Here is a 22,134-nt window from a genome sequence, read left to right as displayed (position 1 = left end):
TTGACACAAACAACATGAGACCACATACTTTTTCACGTCAGAGTTCATGTGTGGCCAGAAGAATCTGAGACGCAAGCGTGCCAGCGTTTTTGCAATGCCCAGGTGTCCAGCTGTGGGATGATCGTGGTAATATTTGAGCAGATAACCACGGAGGGCAGTAGGAGCAAACAGTTTAAGCTGCTTGAGTGGGTGGAGACCACACTTTGTCTTTGGGTCGAGGAAATAGAGGAGACTGTCATGGACAACGTACTGTTCCAGATCTTGATTATTCTCCCCCGTTTGTTGGTCAGTTTCCAGTTGATTGAGCAACGGGCCTGTGACTGGGTCCTCAAGCTGCAGCTGACGAACATGCAGGCGGTCCGAAACAATCACAGAAGGTAGAGCACGAAGGTCCATGCTCCCAATCACGGCATAGGGAGGGAGAAGATCAATGGGGGCATCCACATCTGGTAGAGGATTACGGGAAAGGGCATCGGGCACCTTATTACGTTCTCCAGGTTTGTGGATGATGCTGAAGTCAAAGTCTTGAAGGCGCAGAGACCACCGAGCAAGCCTGCCAGAGGGATTCGGTCGAGACATCAACCACTTGAGGCTGCTGTGGTCGGTGTAAATGGTGACGTGCAAGCCTTCGACATAGGGTCGGAAATGTTCCAAGGCCCAGATCACGGCCAGACACTCCTTCTCTGGAGTTGAGTAGGGCTTTTCCGATTTGTGCATAGCCCGGCTAGCAAAAGCTACAGCAACGTCTTTGTCATCCTCATCTTTTTGCATTAATGCTGCCCCAAGACCAGCATCGCATGCATCAGTGTGAATGAAGAATGGACGCGAAAAATCTGGGAACCTGAGGACCGGCGCTGAGGTTATTGAATGTTTCAGAAAGTCCACAGCTGCCTGGCACTTGTCATCCCAGTGAAACTGTACGTCCTTTTTAGTGAGGGCGAAGAGTGGCTCTGCATGGCGGGCATAGTCCTGCACAAAGCGGCGATAGTAGCCAGTCAGGCCAAGGAACTGTCGCACCTGCTTTGTTGTGGTCGGCACTCTGAAGTCAGTCACAGCTCTCACCTTGTCAGGGTCAGGATGAATGCCAGCCGGCGTAACCCGATAACCAAGGAAGGTGAGTTCTGAAAGGCAGAATTGGCATTTGCTCAGCTTTAAAGAGAGGCCAGCGGACTGAAGCCTACCAAGGACTTCTTTTAAGTCAAGCAGGTGTTGCTCAAAGGTCGGTGATGCGACAACAATGTCATCTAGATACACCGCGCAGGACTTATAAATCAGGCCAGCTAGAACATTGTTCATAAGCCGCTGAAAAGTCGCAGGGGCGTTACACAGGCCGAAAGGAAGGACTCTGAACTGAAACAGGCCACAGTGCGTGATAAAAGCAGTCTTTGGTTTAGCTTCTTCAGCAATGGGGACCTGCCAGTAACCTCGAGCGAGGTCTAGTGTTGTGAGAAACTTCCCTCTCGACAGAAAGTCCAGTGATTCATCCACTCGCGGGAGTGGATAAGAATCCTTCACGGTCAGCTGATTCAGACCACGGAAGTCAACACAGAACCGTGGTTCGCGGGAGGGTTTGTTCACAATGACCACGGGGGCTGCCCATGGTCCTGATGCAGGTTCGATGATGTTATCCTGTAGCATTTTTTCCACTTGCTCTTCTATGATTTGCTTTTTAGCCGGTGAGGTGCGGTATGGTGGTAAGTTAACAGGCTTTGCATCCCCAGTTACAATGACATGTTCTGCCAGAGAAGTGCGACCAAGGTGGCCATCAAACAGGTCACCAAAACTATTTAACAACTCCAACAGTTCTTCCCGTTCCTCAGAATCCAAGTTAGCTTCTCCAGCCTTATCATGGAGTTGCGGGGTGTTCTGCAGGGTCATAGTTCCACACTCGAGATCAGCTTCCACAAAGCCATTTTCACAGAGTTCATCAAGACATGGGGGATTATCATCCATAATTACAGTTCTTGTTGGGACATGTATTGTTAGTGAAGTGCGAGTCATGAAGTCCATCCCAAGAACAAAGGGGGATGACAGGTCCTGCACTATCACAAACCGCTGATAGACTCGCTTGCCCATAAATCCAATGGTCAGCCAGGTTATTCCTAATGGACTGCAGTTGGTGCCATTGGCCAGTCTTATTGGGGGAGAATCCCACGGATTCTCTAATGACTGGTTTCGGTGTCTCTTAGATAACAGGTCTGCATTTACTGCTGAAAGAGATGCTCCTGTATCTAGTGTGGCATCCAGAGCCGCCCCATTAAAGTTCACTTTAACTCTGAGAGGGGTGTTCCACGATGCTTGCGAAGTTCCATCTTCAACGTGATTGAGCACTGGTGGCACACTTTGATTTGACAAAGGCGATGAGGGCTGAGTTATTGGTTGGGGGGAGGGTTGCCCCTGTGAAACACTCTCCCCCCCCTGAAGTTTCCCGGCCTCCTGCCCGTTGCTCTCGTCTCCCTGACCCCGCCAGTTTCATCTGGATCCGCAGGCTGAGTTACTGGATGTTGGTCAGGAGACAGCGTTTGGGGAAGCTCCGGAGCCATCCTGGGAGAGTGTCGAGCTCCCTGAAAATCAGTGGAACAGTTAGGGCACGTACGAGAGGTAACACCAGGCATGGCACATTTGAAACAGCGGGGTCCTCCCTCAGTTCTGTTTTTCGGCTGAGCTCGGGAGGGCCGTGAAAGGTTAGTGCCAAGAACAGAATGCAGCTCGTGGGCACGCAGCACTAGATCAATTACTGACTTTACAGGCGTTCCGTACAGTGCTACTCTGTACTTCTCCACTGCGTGGTTACAGATGAGCTCAATTTGCTCCAGTTCAGATGGTGGGTTCCTCAGTCTCCTAAATTCACTGAGCATGTGGGCAACAAACGTTGGCAGAGGTTCTTCGGGGTGCTGGAAACAGTCCAGGATGCCTCTCAAAATCTGCTCCTGGTTGTCAGCAGGCAAGAAGACGGTTCTGAAAAGTTCACAAAACTTAGCCCATGTAGATACGTGAGGAATGAGCACATTAGACCACTTTCTTGGTTCCTTAGCTAGGAAGTGTGGCAGCTCTCTGAGGATTTGGGCGTCTGTTAGGTCTAAGGAGGTTTTATAAGCAGCAACAGACTGCAGCCATTCTTCTGGGTGAAGGCTGCCATCATTAGCGAACACCTTGGGCTCCAATTTGGCCTGGTGCAATGCCGCAGCAAGGACTCTGGTTGTATTAATTAGCTCCAGTGAATCTGAGTGGGATTGGGACAAGGCTCTGGCGGGCTGCGTGGGGCCAGGTGTTGAGATAGATTGTTGCGATTCCCTGGTTGGCAGGCCTGGCACATATGGGGTAGAGGAGGCCTGAGGAAAAGGGTGAGTAATCTGGGCAGCTGGCACTTTTGGGACTGGTCGTTTTTGTTGAGTCCACTGCTCCAGAATATTCCTCTGGAGGTCCAAAGAGTCATGAAGACACTGCTGAAGCATATCAACCTCTGCTTGCAGACTTTGCACTTTATGCCCAAGGTCAGCAGTACTATGTCTGGCAGTAAGTCGGTTGGGGTGTAACATAAAGTCTATATCATCACACATGTCATTCAAGTCAGGATGAGTAGCCATAATACACACTTATCAAAGACCCAAATCTATACAAGGTAGCAGTTAAGCAGAAATCAACTTCAGTTCTGGTCACACAAAAGTATATGAAACATGTGAATTCTGAAGTTTAGCTACACATGTCTTATCTGACTTTGAAACGTGGAGGTGGAAGGAGCAAACACCCTGGATCAAAAGCATTTAGGTGTAAAATAGATCCAAACTTACGAGTAACTGAGTATGAGCAACACCTTTTCAAGTCAGATGCACTTAAAACAGCATTTCAATAAGGACAGTTAAGCCAGTGAGAATCAATAGCAAATCAGTTTGAAATATAGACAGCGTTCTTTTTCTTTTTTTTTAAATACACTCACTACATCAGTTCGGCGATTTTCCAGAGGACACCAGACTTGTCCAGTCCTGACGCGGTATAGAGGTTTGTCCCGTGGAAAAGTTCCCACTTGCAGAGACCGTACGAACGAAGCAAAGTCTGCAGCGTGAGCTCAGCTGGCGAGGAAGAAAAAAAAATCCGGTGCGCTTTACTCCGCTTACATGTACGTCAGAAACTATGAAGAAACGGCATCCGTCTCGCGTCCAAGTAGCGTGAATCCACGTTAATCCAAAAATGTCGCAGTAAAGGCGTTCGGCAGATGACGATAATACATCCCGAAAACAGTGCTGCGGCGGCTCCACTCGTTGCCGTAGAAACACACTTCCGTGATCCGGCGAATCGGACGTCCGCGTCGAGGCCAGCCTGGTCTGTCTCCGCGAAGTATGGCAGGCTACTACTAGCTCTACTTTGCCGCTATGTACCTTTCAGTGTATCAATCATCCGCTGCTCGAAGATACTGCATACTGAGGTCCAAGAGAAGATGTTCGGGCGCCATTTTGTAACGTTGGGTTGTGTTGTGTGGTTGAGAAGAGGCGGCAAAACGCCTAGCTGGCTAGGCGGAAGAATACACACCCACGCTGGTATCAGTAATCCACGGTGGTTCTTTAATACGCACTCTTCAGCAACCGTATAAAAGCCCGGCTGAACGGCTGCGGCTCAACAACAAAAATGCCCAGCGTTCATACAACCCAAGCGCTGCAAACAAAACAAAAAAAAGGGTCTGGAAAAGAAAACATAAGTCCCTCTCTCGTTAAGCACGAGCGTGAAGGCACGTGTCCTCATAATCCCAGAGCGAGAGAGAGAGAGCAGTGGCACAAACTGATGACACCATCAACCCTCGACTTGGGTGTCTTAAAGGGACACCACACCATAGTGGCTGTTACAGTACTTGTTATTGAAAGAAATCTGCTTTAACACTTATATGTCTTTTGAACCATTAGAGTATAATGCATAGTCTATTGGACAAAAGAAGTAAGGCAGCTGTAGTACATGTAAGAAAAGCTCTTTTTTAGAAGTGAGATTTGAACCTAAACTTGCATTTGAAGGCTACAAGTAAGATTAGAGGGCTCTCATGGAAGGAGGCCATCAAAGTGATCCAATGTTACTTGAAGTGCTTTTGTTCATTCTTAGACCACTTCACAAACAACTGGGATAAGACAGTTTTTGCTACTGCTACTATAGCCCAGCAGGCCAAGTTGGCAAAAGACGAGACTGCGATACGTTGAGCCTTCCTCTGATTTCCAGCCCAGCTTGTTAAGTTGGAAAAGCATGGTAAGTGGTTGATTGACTGGTTCCTATAGAGCCATTTACTCTACTGGAGCACTCGAAGTACTTTTTACAACATGTCTCATTCATCCATTTATACGAGCACTTTTTCTACATAAGTAGAAAGAAAAGAAAAAACATAAAACTCCAAGTCTATCACCTCTGACATTGACACTCAGAATCAGAATCAGAAAGACTTTATTTATCCCCAAAAGAGTGTAGAGTGGTTTATGTTTATGGGAAATGGTCTTATCGGCTGGAGTTAAAAAGCAGGGTGGCTTTGGGGATTTTGCACTATGATACTTCAGCATAGGCTAGAGCAGACAGGACTCAAACCACCAACCTTCTAGTTAATAGAGTTACAGGCACACCAGAGGATGAGACTCTTAATCTCAGGATGTGGTTTCAAGCCCCATATATAAAAGGTGCACTGACAGTCTGAGGCAAACAGCTGGATGATTGAGCTAATTCCAAATGAACTCCAAAGGATTTTTCTAAGTTTGGGGACCAAGTTGGCACATGAAAGTCAAAACTTTTATTAGTAGCATTTTAGTTTTGAACATAAATTTTCCACTTGAGTGAAAACTAAGAATAAATCTTTGTCAGCATTTAGGTTTGAAACATCCACTTGGAGACCAGATACCAGAAAAACTGCTGTTTTCAGCATTTTAGCCCACTAAGCCATGCTGCCAAGCGGAGTGCAGCGCTCATAAAAGTCCATTCAAACATTACGGTTGTTTAGAAAGACTTTCATATGCAACCTGTTCCTGTCTGTACTTGTGTTTTGTTGTTTTACTTAAAGAATTATTACAGCTACACATATGCTATACAGTCTACTGAACATATGAATGAATGCAAGTGTACTACATGTAAGAAAAAGCATTTGTCAGGCGTGGGTCTTGAACCTACAGCCAGATGTGGAATGCAAAAGTGACGCTGGAGTACTTTAGCGGAAACTGCGTATCAAAGTGAACCAAAGTCACTTGCTTGTCTAAGCTTCAGTCAAGTTTCTTAGACCAGTGGTCCCCAACCTTTTTTGCACCACGGACCGGTTTATGTCTGACAATATTTTCACAAACAATATTTTCACAAACTGGCCTTTAAGGTGTTGCAGATAAATACAACAAAATAAAACCAGTACCGGTAACATAAAAAAGAAGATATACTTCACAATAGGTATCGAATGTACCTTATCTAAGTTAAATATGCTTGTTATGAACACATTGTTAAGCCACCGAGTTCATACTCTGTTATTTGACTGAAAAACAAAGGACTAGGAAAAAGATATTTTTGACTAAATAATACCAATTTTTTTTTGTAACAAGTCTTTTTTCAATAAAAATACAATTAAAAAAAAAAAAGAAGATTTATTCATAACACAAAAGGAAAAGACCCAGGGAAACCGAGTTAACGATAACAACCATAATCTTCACACCTGAGCCTCAACTCTCGCAGCCCAGTACCAAACGACTCGTGGACTGGAACCGGTCTGTGGCCCGGGGGTTTGGGACCTCTGCCTTAGACCACTTCTGACTATCTGAATGCCAAGAACAAATTCACTTTAGATGTTGCAACCATGTCTAAAGAATGAGCCTGGTGTCTAGTGTTTCGTTGGGTGATCTAGCTTAATATTTCAGTTGGGGATGTAGCCCAAGAAAAATTATGCCATTTTTATGAGTGGAAATTCAGTTCTGAACATAAATTTTCACCAAACAACTTGAATGAAATCTGAAGACAAAATCTTTGGTAGGGGTTGGGTTCACACTAAAACTTAAAATTGAAGAAAGAAAATGAAGAAAAAAAGATTTTTTTTAAACTAACCACTAAGAAAGATCAACTGGAATTGACAGCGTGGTCATCACCAGATTATTGTAGCAGACACAAGAACTACACTCCTTTGAGGATGAAACCCTGAAAGGTGTGAGGTTTGAAACCATTGTAGCTTTTCAAAATCAGCTGCCTTTTAGCTAATAAAGAGTCTATCCTTGAGCCAGGTATCTTTGTGTACTCGACCATCCTCACCCTTGAAAAGAAGCTCAACAGTTTCAAGTAATTTAACAACAAACCACCTGAGTAAGATCAGGAGTGATTTCAAAGAATGGAATTGCATATGTCACAAATGTCTGTGTAGGACAGCTCGTCCAGCTCCAAGAATACTTAAGCAGTTGAGTTGAAAGCAACTTGAATTGCCAAAATTGGATTGGATCTCAATGCAGGTATTGCCCACAAATGACAAATGAAACTAAACTTCTTTGCATGCATTTGTAAGATCTAAAATAACTTTATGGTTTGCTTTTGGCTGGTCAGAGGTGGTCTACAATACTTGACTCAAGAATGGACCCTTGTTTCCCAAGAGCCTTTGGCTGACATTGAGAAATGCCTTTGATCAAAACAGACCACAGTCTCTTTTGTTTTCTAAATAAAATTGTAGGTTCAAATCCCACAACCAACACAAAGTTGTTAAGCCACCAAGTTCATACTGTTATTTGACTGAAAAACAAAGGACTAGGAAAAAGATATTTTTGACTAAATAATACCAATTTTTTTTTGTAACAAGTCTTTTTTCAATAAAAATACAATTAAAAAAAAAGAAGATTTATTCATAACACAAAAGGAAAAGACCCAGGGAAACCGAGTTAACGATAGCAACCATAATCTTCACACCTGAGCCTCAACTCTCGCAGCCCAGTACCAAACGACTCGTGGACTGGAACCGGTCTGTGGCCTGGGGGTTTGGGACCTCTGCCTTAGACCACTTCTGACTATCTGAATGCCAAGAACAAATTCACTTTAGATGTTGCAACCATGTCTAAAGAATGAGCCTGGTGTCTAGTGTTTCGTTGGGTGATCTAGCTTAATATTTCAGTTGGGGATGTAGCACAAGAAAATTATGCCATTTTTATGAGTGGAAATTCAGTTCTGAATATAAATTTTCACCAAACAATTTGAATGAAATCTGAAGACAAAATCTTTGGTAAAACCCAAAATTGAAGGTCTGATTTGCCTTTGGTTCCTGATGTCACCGAGTTTTGGGTGAAAACTTAGTGACATCATCATATCCATCCAATTCTTTCCACTCATCCTAAGAAGAGAAGCCAAAGCTCTCCCTAGCTACATTCTCTAGTTTTTCCAGGAAAGATCAAGGCATTCCCAGGTCAGCTGAGAGATATAGTCTCTCCAGCATGTCTTGGGTCTGCCCCGGGATTTCCTCTCGGTGGAACATGCCCAGAACACCTCACTCTGGAGCTGCCCAAAAGGCATCCTTGTCAGATGCCTGCACCACCTCAATTGGCTCCTTTCAATGTGGAGGAGTAGCAACTCTACTGTTAGCCACTCCCAGATGGCCGAACTTCCCAGGGTCTGTTTAAGGAAGAGGCCACCCACCCTCTGAAGAAAGCTCATTTCTACTGCTTGTACTGTCAGTCTCATTCTTTTGGTCACTACCCAGAGTTCAAGACCATAGATGAGGTCTTGAAAAGAAGCTCAACAGTTTCAAGTAATTTAACAACAAACCACCTGAGTAAGATCAGGAGTGATTTCAAAGAATGGAATGGCATATGTCACAAATGTCTGTGTAGGACAGCTCATCCAGCTCCAAGAATACTTAAGCAGTTGAGTTGAAAGCAACTTGAATTGCCAAAATTGGATTGGATCTCAATGCAGGTATTGCCCACAAATGACAAATGAAACTAAACTTCTTCGCATGCATTTGTAAGATCTAAAATAACTTTATGGTTTGCTTTTGGCTGGTCGGTGGTGGTCTACAATACTTGACTCAAGAATGCACCCTTGTTTCCCAAGAGCCTTTGGCTGACATTGAGAAATGCCTTTGATCAAAACAGACCACAGTCTCTTTTGTTTTCTAAATAAAATTGTAGGTTCAAATCCCACAACCAACACAAAGCATTTCTCTTTAGATTTAAATTTCACATTTGAGATTTGTAGAGCTGGATAATAATAATAATAATAATAATACATTTTATTTGAAAGCGTTTGGATGGATGTAACTGGAGGGGGATACATGCAATATATGTCTAAATAGGGTTGAATGTTAACCCTAATCCTGACTGTTTCCAGCCTCTGGTCTAGAGTATGAGAAGTAAATGAATTGGTGTCTTCTGTTAAAATTTAGTGACATTTTGGCAGAGGAGATCATCCTAGATAGCTCAACAGCATGCATCTTAGGGATGCATGTTTGAATCCATGCTTGGTGACCAAGCCTGTGAACAATGATGGAAAAACCTAAAGGAAATTAAACATGGCTTTCAGGTACAATAATAATAAGAATCCTAAAACATAGTTTTAGCTCAGGGTTATGATTGGGTAAATGGAGTATCATAGAGGGGCAGAGGTTCATCAGCAAAATCTGCAATTATGGTGAAAATTGTAAAAACTTTGAATATCTCATCATCTAGAAAGTACAGCTCTTAAAAGTCTATTTGTGGGCTGCGCTGATCGTGACGAGATCGGGAGATGATGCAACTACTGTAATTATGTGGCAGCTCTATATCATGAGAATGAAAGGAGTGCACTGGGCATTGTTCTTTATAAAACCAAATGCATTATAGGAAAATGATGATACTGGTTTTAAATACTTTCCAGTTTGCAAAGGTTCAAACACAGTGAGACTCCAGTGATCTTTTTTTCTCTCTTTTGTGTGTGTTCCTTTTTCAATAGGCTTCATCCTTTTCAAACAGATCTCAGTTGGCTGCGAGGTAATATATCGGCAGATGAATAGAAATCAGAGTCAACATTAATCTATTGTCTGCATTCAGACAATATTCCGACATTATTGTTTGTATTCAGGACCTGATGATACGCCTTTCCACACATAAGCAGCTGAGCAGAGTTAAGAACCTCATCTGAAACCATCGCCAGCGCTCATCTGGAAACTTGTTTTTGGTCTTTTTATCTGCAATTTCTCAATAAAACACTCAACTGTGTAAAAGCAAGATGAAAAATCTTCTGTGGATCTGTGCAGCACTGATGGCCCTGTTTGCTACAGGTAAGATGGACCAGATGCTGGTGCAATTGTACATTTTTAGTCTTTTTAAGAATATAAAAATGTCTTCACCAAAAACTGTTTTGAGCACAAATTTACTTTCACCAGTGGTCACATCTTTGAACGTCTCAGGTTACAAACAAATTTATCACACTTTTAATTAAAATTAGCAACATTTCAGCATAAGTGTTATGAAACAGTAAGACGGTCCTGGTTTCAAATCCACTGTCTGCTCTTCCTGTGTGGAGCTTCTCTCTGGGTGATCCACAACCCAGAGAGCAGCAGTTTCTGGGGTTAGTTACTGATTCTATCTTGGCTACTGGTGTGAGTATGAGTACGAACGTTATCTGTGTTTACGCTGTGACAGACTGGTCACCTGTCCAGTGTGTACCCTGCATCTGAAGTATGTACAATGTAGTTTTAAAGTGCTTTTACTTAAATATTTGCATGTTTCACTAATTTTTTTTTATTTTTTTTTTATGTATTTATTTGTTTGTTTATTCATTAATTTAATCTGGATATTTCAAGGCTTTTTCTTATGACCCACCTATGACACATATACATAAACTTTGATATGTAGTTTTAACAATAAAATGCAATGAAATGATTTAAAAATTATAATAAAATAACCTGTAAAAAAAGAAAAGTACTTTTGCTTTTAATACTACAAACTACAGTCACACATGTCCAGACACTGGTGAGTAACCCCTGGCAACCAGCGGTTGCTTGGAGAAATTGTGTATTTCACAGGTGGCTGGCAAGTGCTTCCTGGAAGGCTACTGGAAGTCAGATAAACAGATTGTATAACAGTGGATTTGAATGTGTGAGTTAAATTTACGCTGTAGTTTCATCACCTCCCAATCACGTCATGATCAGCTTAGCCACACACACACAGATTTCACAAGGTGCATCTTTTATTTTCAAGACACTTTTCACAGTTTTGGCATCTTCCATGCTGTGGGTGTCCACAGTAGTCTGCTCACGAACAGAGCAACCGCAAGAAGATCTTGCACTGCATACCTCTTTGCAGCTGACCTCACCTGCTGACTGACAGCAACCACTTGCCAACCCATTCTGTTTCTTTTCCCTAGCAACCAGCGGTTGTCAGGGAGTTACCAACCAAATTAAAAATATTTGCAATCAGTGATGGCTTTTTGATTTTTTAAATTTAAATCAGTGTCATTAAATATCTACCATTAAACATGTTTTGTCTTGTAAATGTTTTTATCACATAATTTTTGTGTGTTTTGTGTAAGTGCATCATCCCACATGCACTTATCCAGCATATATGGGGCGACCGTAGCTCAAGGGGTTGGGAAGCGTATCTGTAACCGGAAGGTCGCCGGTTTGATCCCCGGGCTCTCTGTCCTGGTCGTTGTGTCCTTGGGCAAGACCCTTTACCCTGCCGCCTTCTGGTGTTGGCCAAGGGGGCCGATGGCGCGATATGGCAGCATCGCTTCTGTCAGTCTGCCCCAGGGCAGCTGTGGCTACAACCGTAGCTTGCCTCCACCAGTGTGTGAATGCAAGAGTGAATGAATAGTGGCATTGTAAAGTGCCTTGAAAAGCGCTATATAAATGCAGTCCATTATATATAACTATTAGAAAAAAATGACTTAACACAATCAGGAAACTGAATGAGTTATCTGATTTATGTTTGATAAATTTTCCAGTAACTTGTGGTCATAACTTCCTGAACAGTTTCTTGAAATTTCTCTTCCTCCTTGGTTCACAGGCAAATCGCTGACTTGTAACACATGCACAGCGGGTTTTGGACCTAACTGCTTGTTCAGCTCCACTGAGAGCTGCAACAACACCCAGTTCAGTTGCTACACGGGAAAAGTGGGTGAGTAACACGAATCAGCAGGTTGATTCTGTGAATTCTTACCTGAAATAAAAGGACTTGAAGAATTCTGTCTGCACATCAAACACATTGCTACAGGTACATTCCAGAGTTAAGAAGCTTGGAAAGAAAAGCGTCTGAGAAGCTTCTTCAGTTCTGAACTGTACTAAAGAAGCTTCTCCAATGAGAGGTGAAACCTTAACTTCCAGAGTTAAGGTAAAGGCATGATGTCTGGTGTTAACATAGACTGTATATAAAAGATGGTCAACACCACCTGGATATCACCCAATATCCTCTTTGATTCCAAACAGGGATCATAATTTATAAACTGCCTGCTGTATTCGCTATGATTTGAAATTATCACCAAATTTACCTATATATTTATTGTAATAAAAGTCTATTAAATTATATTTCAAACATACAATATATATGCAGGACTTGGGTTTTTGTTTATTAAAATCATAAATGGTTTGTGTGTATATGTGTGTGTATATTGTGTATACACATTAGATGCCAAACGTGAGTTGTATCCTTTTTTAAGATTCAACATTTTAGAAGTTTATTGTCATATACACCGCAAAACAAAAATGGTCACGCTGAGCAATGAAATGCTTACTTTGCATGTTCCCTTCACACAAATAAATAAACAACTAACTAAAATAAATAAATAAATGAACTTATCTCTAAGCATAGAAAAAATAATAAATAAATAATGACGAGTGACATTTAATGGCAATAAATTGAATCTAATCTAATCTAAAGACAGAAAATATTTCAAATAAACTGTGAGCTGTGTGGTGGAAGTCAAAGCAATAATCTAAAAATAGATTATAAAATGTAATGAATTAAGACTTTTAAAGGTGAAACCTCATTTTCAGTCTATTTTCTTAAGGTTTTCTTCCATCTGCTGGTCAGTTTTTAGTTTCTTGCTCAGTGAAGCAAGTTTTAGTTTCAGCCTAAGTGGAGTAAAAGCATGAAGAAAACAGTGAAGAAAGTGTGTTACTGCAGAGAAAAAGGAGAAATGTTCATGTTTCACAGCTGGTCATACCTGCTTTGCTAGCAAACAGGAGCAGAGGTAACCATGTTTTTTGTCTTACTCATGGGTGCATTTGTTTATTTCATGCAGTACAGTGCATCTGTATCAACGTGGGTGAGGTAAACTGGGTGTGTATAAAATAATGAATTCATTACTAATGAAATATTCCATGAAATAGGTGTTTCTATCGAAATTACTATAATTAATTAAGGATATTTTATTTTGTATGGATTTTGGTGCTCCTTGTTAAAGCACTGGTAATCTTTGTATCACAATCAAAAAGTTCCTATTCAGTTCCTTTTTGAACAACCAGGACAAAAGTAAACTGGATTATTGGATCATTTGTATCTGGATTACACCTGTTTGAACAACCAGGTCAAGAGGTTACGTGCAGGGTGCGGGTTAAGTTAAGGTTAACTTAGGAATGTGGTTGTGAGGCTGCACATAGCCACGTCTGCGTGATGTAAAACTATGAAGAGAATCCACGGGTAGTGGGAGAAATTCACCTTTAGAAGAAATGCTTTAAGAAGTCAGGTGAAGAAAACAGGATGTTTTGGTTGAAGAAATGATTAAAAACAAGAGGTAGACGTTTGAGTCCTCTGTTAAACCAACTGTAAGTACTTATTTTAAATAAAATTGTTATTTGCCCCTTTGTTTAGGTTTAGACAACACAACCCGGTAGGGTAAGCTTTACCACAAAATGTGGCTTGAATTCAACTCAGTTCAATTCAGTTTTATTTATATAGCCGAAAATCACAACAGTCACCTCAGGGCATTGTAAGACAAACACCCTACAACACAAGTTTGGGTTCTAATAAACCATATCACAACATTAGCAGACCAGAAAATAACAAAACAGAGAACCAGTCATAGAGATCTGATTTCAGAAACAAATCTGACCTCCATCTTTAGACTTCTTTAGGCAAAAACAATAGGGACATGAGTGAGGACACTGGGTTTTTGTGCATCTGCAGTGACAGTGTTACTTCCCTGTAGCTTTCTCCTACTGAGTTGTTAATTGTTTCCTAGACCTGTGTAAGGCTGTGGAGCGTGAAAAACCTGTACTGCAAGCACAGATCAGGGTGTGGCTGGCACGAAGAATAATTACTTCATCCTGTATGTCTGACAACCCCATCAAAAATTGCAGTTTGCATGAAACCTTGAGTCATTCCAGAAGATGTTCTGACTGGTTGTGAAACAAGCAGTTTGGATTTAGTTACACAACGTTTAAATGTGCCACACCAACAACAGCAGAGTGTCCCACAAAGATTAAAGTCTGCTCCAGGCTGTGTTGTTACTAACTCCACCTTCAGCTACAGCCTTCCAATACTGCCGTGTTCACAGTTTAATGGAACAAGACTGTGGCGGTGCAGAATAACTGGTGCTTTATTTCAAGTCCTATGCATCATCGCCAGACTTTGCTTTCAGTATGGGAGGCATGTCAGGGGGATTCAGGAGATCCTGACAGTGTTTTTTCTACCACCTGAAGTCAGCAGCACATCACCCCCATTGCACACAGTGTGAAAGAGTATTGCTTCCTCCTGAGTCACCTGATGGTTTGCCAAAATCAATTTGAGGCCACTTGCCCTCTATCCCCTACCCCGAGATTAACTTGGTGTGGGACCCATGGGTGCTTTCTCAATAGTTTATTGTCAGGAACAATTTGCCTTAGGAGACCCTACCAGGGATAAATTAGCCCTGACAACAAACCTCCTGAAATCACTGGAACGCACAAAGCCCTCTCACACGATAAGGCGGTGATTCACTGAGATTTTGTCCCAAAACCTTTGTTTTTTCTTACATACCCCTCCAATATCTTACAATTCCAAGGTAATTGGTGGCTGTAGCTCAGGTGGCAGAGCAGGTCAGCTACTAATCAGAAAGTCGGTGGTGTGATCCCAGGCTGCCTCCTGGCTGCATGCCAAATCTTGTTGGGCAAGACACTAGTCCCATGTTTGCCTACTGGTGGAGGTCAGAGGGCCTGGTGGCGCCAGTGTCTAGCAGCCTTGCCTCTGTCAGTGCGCCCCAGGGTGGTTGTGGCTACAATGTAGCTTGCCATCACCAGTGTGTGAATGACTGAATGTAGTGTAAAGCGCTTTGGGGTCCTTAGGGACTAAGTAAACCGCTATACAAATGCAGGCCATTTACCATTTTAATTGTTCATAATTTCTTACTTTTATTTGAGCCTAAATATTTCACAATGAAAACATTAAATAAGGTTGCAGCTGCTCTCATGTCACAAGAGATCGCCAAGCAGGTTTAAGGCATGATCGGCTTTCTGAGCCACCGTAAAGTGGATTTATGTTTCCAGCTGCACTCAAGCCTGCAATTTTTCACATGCCAAACAAATATAAAAAGCACCACACTATGAAGCAAATATATAAGTTAAAATACAAAAATGCTGAAAGATTAAAACAGTGGTTACTATCCAGCAATCTGCAACCATTTTTTCTGATTGTCTTTATTTAAATGTATCCAAAAGGGCAAATCATTCAGAATCTCAGAACAACCTTACACAACTTAGACTTCAGTGGAATAAAGTAGAATCTGAGAATAATCTGTAAAAATCATGCTTGTTTTTCCTCTTTTTAGACTTTGACATCAGTAAGTGGATGACTTTACAAAATCAGGGCTGCGTGTCTTCGTCTCTCTGCAACCAAACAGAAAAAGGATCCCTGCTGGGAATCACCTACACCCTCACTAGGAAGTGCTGCACCACCGACCAATGTAACGGAGCTTCATCTGCCCACCTTCCTCTCGCCGCTGCATTGGGCGCATGCCTGGCAGCCGTCTGTAGCCCGTGGGCCTTCTGAAGGCAAAAACAAGCAGCAAAAATAAAAACTGTTTTCTTCTTTCCCAAAAGGTTGGTTGTGTTCATCTGGAAGTAGCATTGTCAGTGGGAGAAACTTTGCGTCACTCATTCAAGTGACTTCTTCAGTCTAAGCTGACTGCATGTTTCCCCAATCTTATAAACAGTACCTTCGCACAATGACTGAAACTGTAACCCCCTGAATGAACAATGTGCCGTGAGGTCGATTCATTGATCATTCATATGCAAATTCCCATGACCATTGATCAAAAACCACTAATCAATTCAATTCAATTCAATAAAACTTTATTGATCCTGAAGGTTGACCCCAAAGGAAATTGGGTTGGGAAATTCACAGAGAGTTGGGGAATGGCTACATCCAGATGAACAGTCAATCTTTTGGGATTTACTTACCTGGATGACTGAGCATGCATCAAGACATAACTTCTTCTTTGTTTTTAATGCAGGGTTTTGTTTTGTTTCTTTACTTTGTTCATTGACTAAACTTCTGTATTCTGTGCAGAATATCTGTTTTACTGCACTTATGATGTAGCGCAGGAAATGAGTGAATACACAATAGAAAAGATGTAATTAGTATTAACAGTTAGCATTTTAAAGTCCATGAAATCTGTTGAACAAATACTAAAAGGTGTTTGTGCTCCGAATTACCTTTTGAGAAATTGATTTTAATTTTTTCCTGTGAATGCTTGTGACGTTTTAGATAATTGGCTGGAGAGTTGCTGTTGGAACAAAAAAAACCTGATAAACTACATTCCTGCATGTTCCTTTTAAGTCAAGCCATTGTTTAAATGTTGCAAATTATTTTCTCTAAATTCACCTGACACACGCACACGTAACTCGGACCTAACCTAGTTATTTTAAGAAGACTTGTGTGAATGATGAATCATTTTTGGAAAGCGACAATTGTCTTGGGTGCCTTCATCGCAGCAGGTAAGTTACAGAAAGCATCAAAATTAAGAGGTTGGGGTTTTTTTTTAGCAAGTGGTGGATTCCCAAACTGCTTTTAAAATACCCGTAACATCACAGCATAATATTTCAGTTTTTATTTTGGATGTTGGACCAGAGACCACCAGCAGTCCCAGGAAATTCAAAACATCCCAGATTTTAGAATTAAAGTAAGAAAATAGATGACTTATATTGACTATGAGTGTTATGATGATTTCTGATATGAGGTTCAGTTCTACGGTGGTGATCGCAGGGGATGATCGTTCAGCTCTTTAATGGCAGATTTAGCGTGGGTGTGTGTGTGTGTGTGTGTGTGTGTGTGTGTGTGGTTCAGTCTTATGGACGCACACTCTCATTGAACCCACATAAACTGCTCCCGAGCATAACTTGTGATTCACACTGCCTCCCTGAACACCATTTTTCATCCCAGTCAAACATTACTCACAAAACGGTCGCGCCCTCTAGTGGCGAGGCAGAAAACTGCATCACAGCCCTGCCTTCAGAACAATGAGATAATTATAATTATATGATTATTAGGGTCACATTAAGAAAGAAAATATGCCCTGTGTAGATGAGTCACGAAACAAATTAATCAGCTGTCTTATCGTGTCTCGTGATTCAGCATACATCCTCTTTACTGCACTGATATCTGCACATCTGTCCACTGACCAGCCCTTCCAAGTTTGTGTGGTTTTTCTTTCCTTCTGACCAGATCTGGCTTTCTGCGTCATCCCTTGAGCATAAATGTACTTGTCAACACGTTGTTTCTATGTCCTAAAAGACAAATATTTCACATTGTAACTAACACTTATTCTGAAGTACGATTCCACCATCTCATATACACTTTCAGTTTGTCTTGAAACCTCTGTAATCTCCGTCTACGTTTTTCTCAAAATAGAATTTCAGGTTTAATCTCAAAATTTCTACTTTATTCTCAACAATATTTTTTGTTGTAGATGACTGAGATACACGGGCTGAGATAAGAGAACTGTAAGTGACCCAACTTAAAAGTACCTGAACTTTTAGGTTGCGGCTATAAGGAAATGATTGTTCCTGAACATCGATGTTCAGGGGAGGGAAAAAAGCCAGAAATCAGCTTTGGTCCTGTGGACTTTACAGTTGATTCCTTAAAAAGTTCCTCATCATTTCTCAACGAGGAAACATATCTTCTAATCATTTAAGACTAAAAACGCAAAATAAAAATTTAATAATTAAATAACAAACAAGTAATAATAATAATAATAATAATAATAATAATAATCATTTCTTATACAGAACTTTTTAAACAAAGTTATAAAAGCGCTTTACAGAAAGACATTTAAAAAATAAAATAAAATCACAGAAAAGGTTGGGCTTTTAAAAAGTAATTATTAAAAAGTCTTTTTGTTAAAGAAAATTTTAAGAAGAGACTTTAAAAGTGATAAAGTAGTTAAAGTAGTTGAATTCTTAGATTGCACAAAGACAACATAAGTTTAAAAACTACTCCATTATGGCATTCTGAATGAAGCCACTTACCATTATGGGTCTATTTTGCTCTCAGTTGTCTGATCTTTTACTTAACTGTATTTCTTTCATTGTGGAACCTTTTACTTGTAAAATACATTTTTTTGTGATGTATTTTTTAATTTGTTTTTGGGGAAATGCTTCCTCCACTATTAACAGAGGCAAACAGATGAAACTGTGGACTGACTGAAACCTGATCCCTCTGCTGTTTTCCCCCCACTTCACAGCACAATGCCTGACCTGTCGTCAGTGTCCCATTGGCATCTTTGGAACATGCTTCCTATCAAAAGATGTCACTTGTACTAATACAAATCAGAGCTGCTTCACAGGAGATGCACGTAAGGAAACTTTTTTTCCTCTATTGTGAAGATATTCAGACAGAGAAAGCTCAGAACTGAGGAAACACATAAGGAAAAACAGAAATACTTTCCGTCTTTGTTCGAATGACAAAGGTTGATTGAACAAAATCAAATATTTCAGGTGAAATTATTACATTAAAAATTTAGGGTTGCCTGTCAAATACTAAAGCTCAGTACAAAACAGAGATACATCTTTGGGTGTGCAGCAGCTCCGTGTTAAAAAAAACAAAACCAAAAAACTTTAGCCAAAGAAAATTTTAGTCAGATCAGAAAACTTGACGTCGTATGGAAGCTTGTTTCCACCACTGAATAACCTGAATAACTTATTGCTATCAAAAAGGCACAAAAATTGGAGTAATTATCTGTAAATTTTAACAAAATTACTGTGGCGGAAACAAACGTCCATACCAGGAACTATTTGAAAATATTAACACAGTTACCATTTCAAGAGGCAGATGTCATAGTCACTTGCCAATAATTATTTAAATGCCTCCAAGCAACTTATGCATTCCTTTTGTTCACACCCAGAGTTCATACCGCCTGAAAGGAACTGGAAGATTGGCAGTTTCCATCCCCTGGCTCCTTTAGTCACAGTGTATAGGCTACTTGAGCCCCGAAGTTGTCCCCGATGTATCCATCGGAATTTGAGTGTGTAAATGTTTGATGTGCTTAGATACAACTTTGGTAAGACTCAAAACTAAAGGGACCTTGATGATAACATAACAAACCTTAACTAAAAATAACACAAGAAATAAAAAATACAATATAAAATGCTGTGTCACTGGTTCAGCCCCCTGACAAAATGCTACCATGGGACAGTCTGAACCTTTGAAACAGTCTACATTAATTAAACAAACTAGGTTCCCTTTAAAGTTATAAGGTTTCAGGCTGTGGAAGACAGAAGGTTCAGCTGATAATCAGCCGGTATTAACTGAAAGTTTTGCACTTTTATTTTAAAAAACGTTTCCCAGAAGGTTTATGAAACAGAACAGCAGGTGCTGTTTTAGGGAGCAGATAAAACTGCGCTACATATTTACTCATCATCTGCTTCCGGTCCTTGCAGTGTTCAGCGCTGCTGGGGGGCTGAAGCTGCACACCCGCGGCTGCCTGGAGTCGGATCTGTGCGGGGCGTCGGTGAACGGCTCCATCCTCAGTGTGGCCTACAGCACCTCTTTCCAGTGTTGTAACACAGACGTGTGTAACGGAGCCACTTCCATCCAGCTCCCACTCACTGTGGCTCTCTTTGCTGCTCTCCTGGCCTCCCTGTGGAGCTTCTGGGAGATGTAGTTCTTTGTGATATGCCTCAATACTCAAACTGCTTGAATCCATAGTTAATCAGTATATTATCTCCTGTGATTTATCCTGTTTGCTTTGAAATCAAACAATAATTGAAATGAAATTTAATAAATAAATAGCATCAGTGTGGCTTCTTTCTCTGGTCTTCTGATTAAAATTTGCATACTTATAATAGAATTTAAGGAGCCTGGATTATTCAGAAGTTTTTTTTCTTATAAAAATGCCTACAGACAATACTAATTAGATCTTAAACTTTACATTGAGTTCGCTATAAGATGTTTTTTTTAGGTGAAATCTTTACTAAATAAAATAATGTGCTAAAAAAACAGCAGGAACATTTCCAAATATTGAAAATATTTGAATTTTTTAAATCTAAAAAGAGATCCTGCACAACTTCAGTGACAACTCCATATTAATGGTCTTTAAAAAATACATTTACTGCTGTTAAGTATAACAATCTTACTCCAGGTTCTTTTTAATTTTCTTTGTTTTGTTTTCTGTTGCCTGTTAAATCTGTTAATTTATAATAGGGAAACACATCGCTACATCCAGTCTTGCGAAGTGTGGTATGGAAAAAAAAATCCAGTGCCAAATTTGTTGACCTTTTATCCATGTCGTCTGTTTAACCGATAAAAATCATGAATAATGGTGGTGGTACAATCCCATCATAGGAAATTTGAAAACGCAGCTGTTTCGTCCACACGTAAACGGCGTTTCGAATCAACGAAAATGGAGATTTTTTTTTTAAACTTTTTTTTTGCGTTTACGTGTGGACGAGGAATACAGAGTTCGTCACGCAACGTCAAAGGTATGTGCCTTTTTTCACGTCATGCTGAGCGCCACGTTATTGTTTACATGAGATGAATTGCAGAATGGCAGATAGAGACATAATACTGTTAATCTGACTATCTTCAGTTTTTACACGCTTACAATACACACGCAGTTACATTTAGAAAGGCAGAGGCATCAAGGTGATTATTTTACGTGTAGTTGTTTTTCCCCCCATGTGTAATAATATTCAACATTGCTATTCAAAAAATGCTTCTCTGTGCAAAATGGGTTTAAGAACATAAACAGCTGTGGGAGACTGTTTGTCCGTGATTTGAACAGCCCAGCGCTGCTCCCGACACAGGGAAAACCAATTCTGCAGGTGAAACCAAAGGGAAGATATGCTTCACCATATTTTCTAGTCTTTGGCTTAGAATGAAGTTGGTTTGGAAACATATTCAGCTATGCTTCATCTCCTGCTTTGCGTTTCTGTGGGCGCCCCGTGCTGGCAGTGTCCAAGCGTTTTGGTTCCCCCCCTTTCATACCGCCCCCACACTTTGGGATGGTCTGGGTTAGAAGAAGTTAATCCATTCACGCATGGGTCACTTATGCATAAACTACAAAATAGTAAAGTTAGCATCTCAACTGTTGACTAATCATGAATGGGTGAAGGCTTTCTTAAGGATCATATAAACAGTGTGAATCAGCAGGTTTTTCTCTTTTGGGCTTGGAGTGTTTCTTTTGTAAGGATGACCTGTGCTGTGGCATCCTAATCTCTCAGAAATAACCAGATACAGTTTAGAGCAGAGTACTGTTTTTGGTTTTGTTTTCCCCACAGATGGTTTTACATCCCCACCTGACTTTCCATGACTCATGAATGCCGACCAGTGAATTGCAAGAAAGTCTACAGCACAGGGACACTTTTTTAGTATTCGTTTCAACCCCATTTTACCTTCTGATCTGCCTTGATTCTTCATGGCACACATTCAACAAGATGCTGGAAACATAACTCTGAGATTGTAGCTCATATTGATATGATAGCATCACACAGCTGCTGCAGATTGGTCAGCTGCACATCCATGATGTGAATATCCTGTTCCACCACATCCCCAAGGTGCCCCATTGGAGTGAGAGCTAATGGCTTTGGAGATCATTTGAGTACAATGAACCCACTGTTCAATAAACCAGTTTGAGCTGACATTACATTTATTAATGAACTCCCTGAGGTCAATGTGAAACAACCCCAGCTACGAGATTAATCACATAAAAAAGGAAGTGTCCCACTTGCAAAGGGATAAAAACCACATTCCAAAGCTGGGGCCAACCGTGCCACAA

The 22,134-nt window shown here is 41.0% G+C and overlaps 1 protein-coding gene across 2 annotated transcripts; it reads left to right on the top strand.

Moving 5' to 3' along the window:
* Nucleotides 1-10,095: 10,095 nt before the first annotated feature.
* LOC309699140 (uncharacterized protein) lies at nucleotides 10,096-20,160 on the top strand. Of its 2 annotated transcripts, XM_082522014.1 has the most exons (4): nucleotides 10,096-10,225; nucleotides 11,955-12,065; nucleotides 15,691-16,858; nucleotides 18,536-18,616. In XM_082522014.1, exons 1-3 carry the CDS (start codon nucleotides 10,174-10,176, stop codon nucleotides 15,909-15,911), a joined length of 384 nt encoding a protein of 127 aa, XP_082378140.1. In that variant the 5' UTR covers nucleotides 10,096-10,173; the 3' UTR covers nucleotides 15,912-16,858; nucleotides 18,536-18,616. The 2 variants fall into 2 exon arrangements, with proteins under 2 accessions (XP_082378140.1, XP_082378141.1); XM_082522015.1 differs by lacking the exons at nucleotides 10,096-10,225; nucleotides 11,955-12,065 and adding an exon at nucleotides 19,799-20,160 and having other exon boundaries at nucleotides 16,714-16,858; nucleotides 18,604-18,714.
* Nucleotides 20,161-22,134: the final 1,974 nt, after the last annotated feature.

This window comes from Aulonocara stuartgranti, assembly GCF_965226115.1.
Source record: "Aulonocara stuartgranti genome assembly, chromosome: 22".
Classification (NCBI taxonomy): domain Eukaryota; kingdom Metazoa; phylum Chordata; class Actinopteri; order Cichliformes; family Cichlidae; genus Aulonocara; species Aulonocara stuartgranti.
The sequence above is the reverse complement of the archived record's forward strand: the minus strand, read 5'-3'. Positions and strand labels throughout refer to the sequence as shown.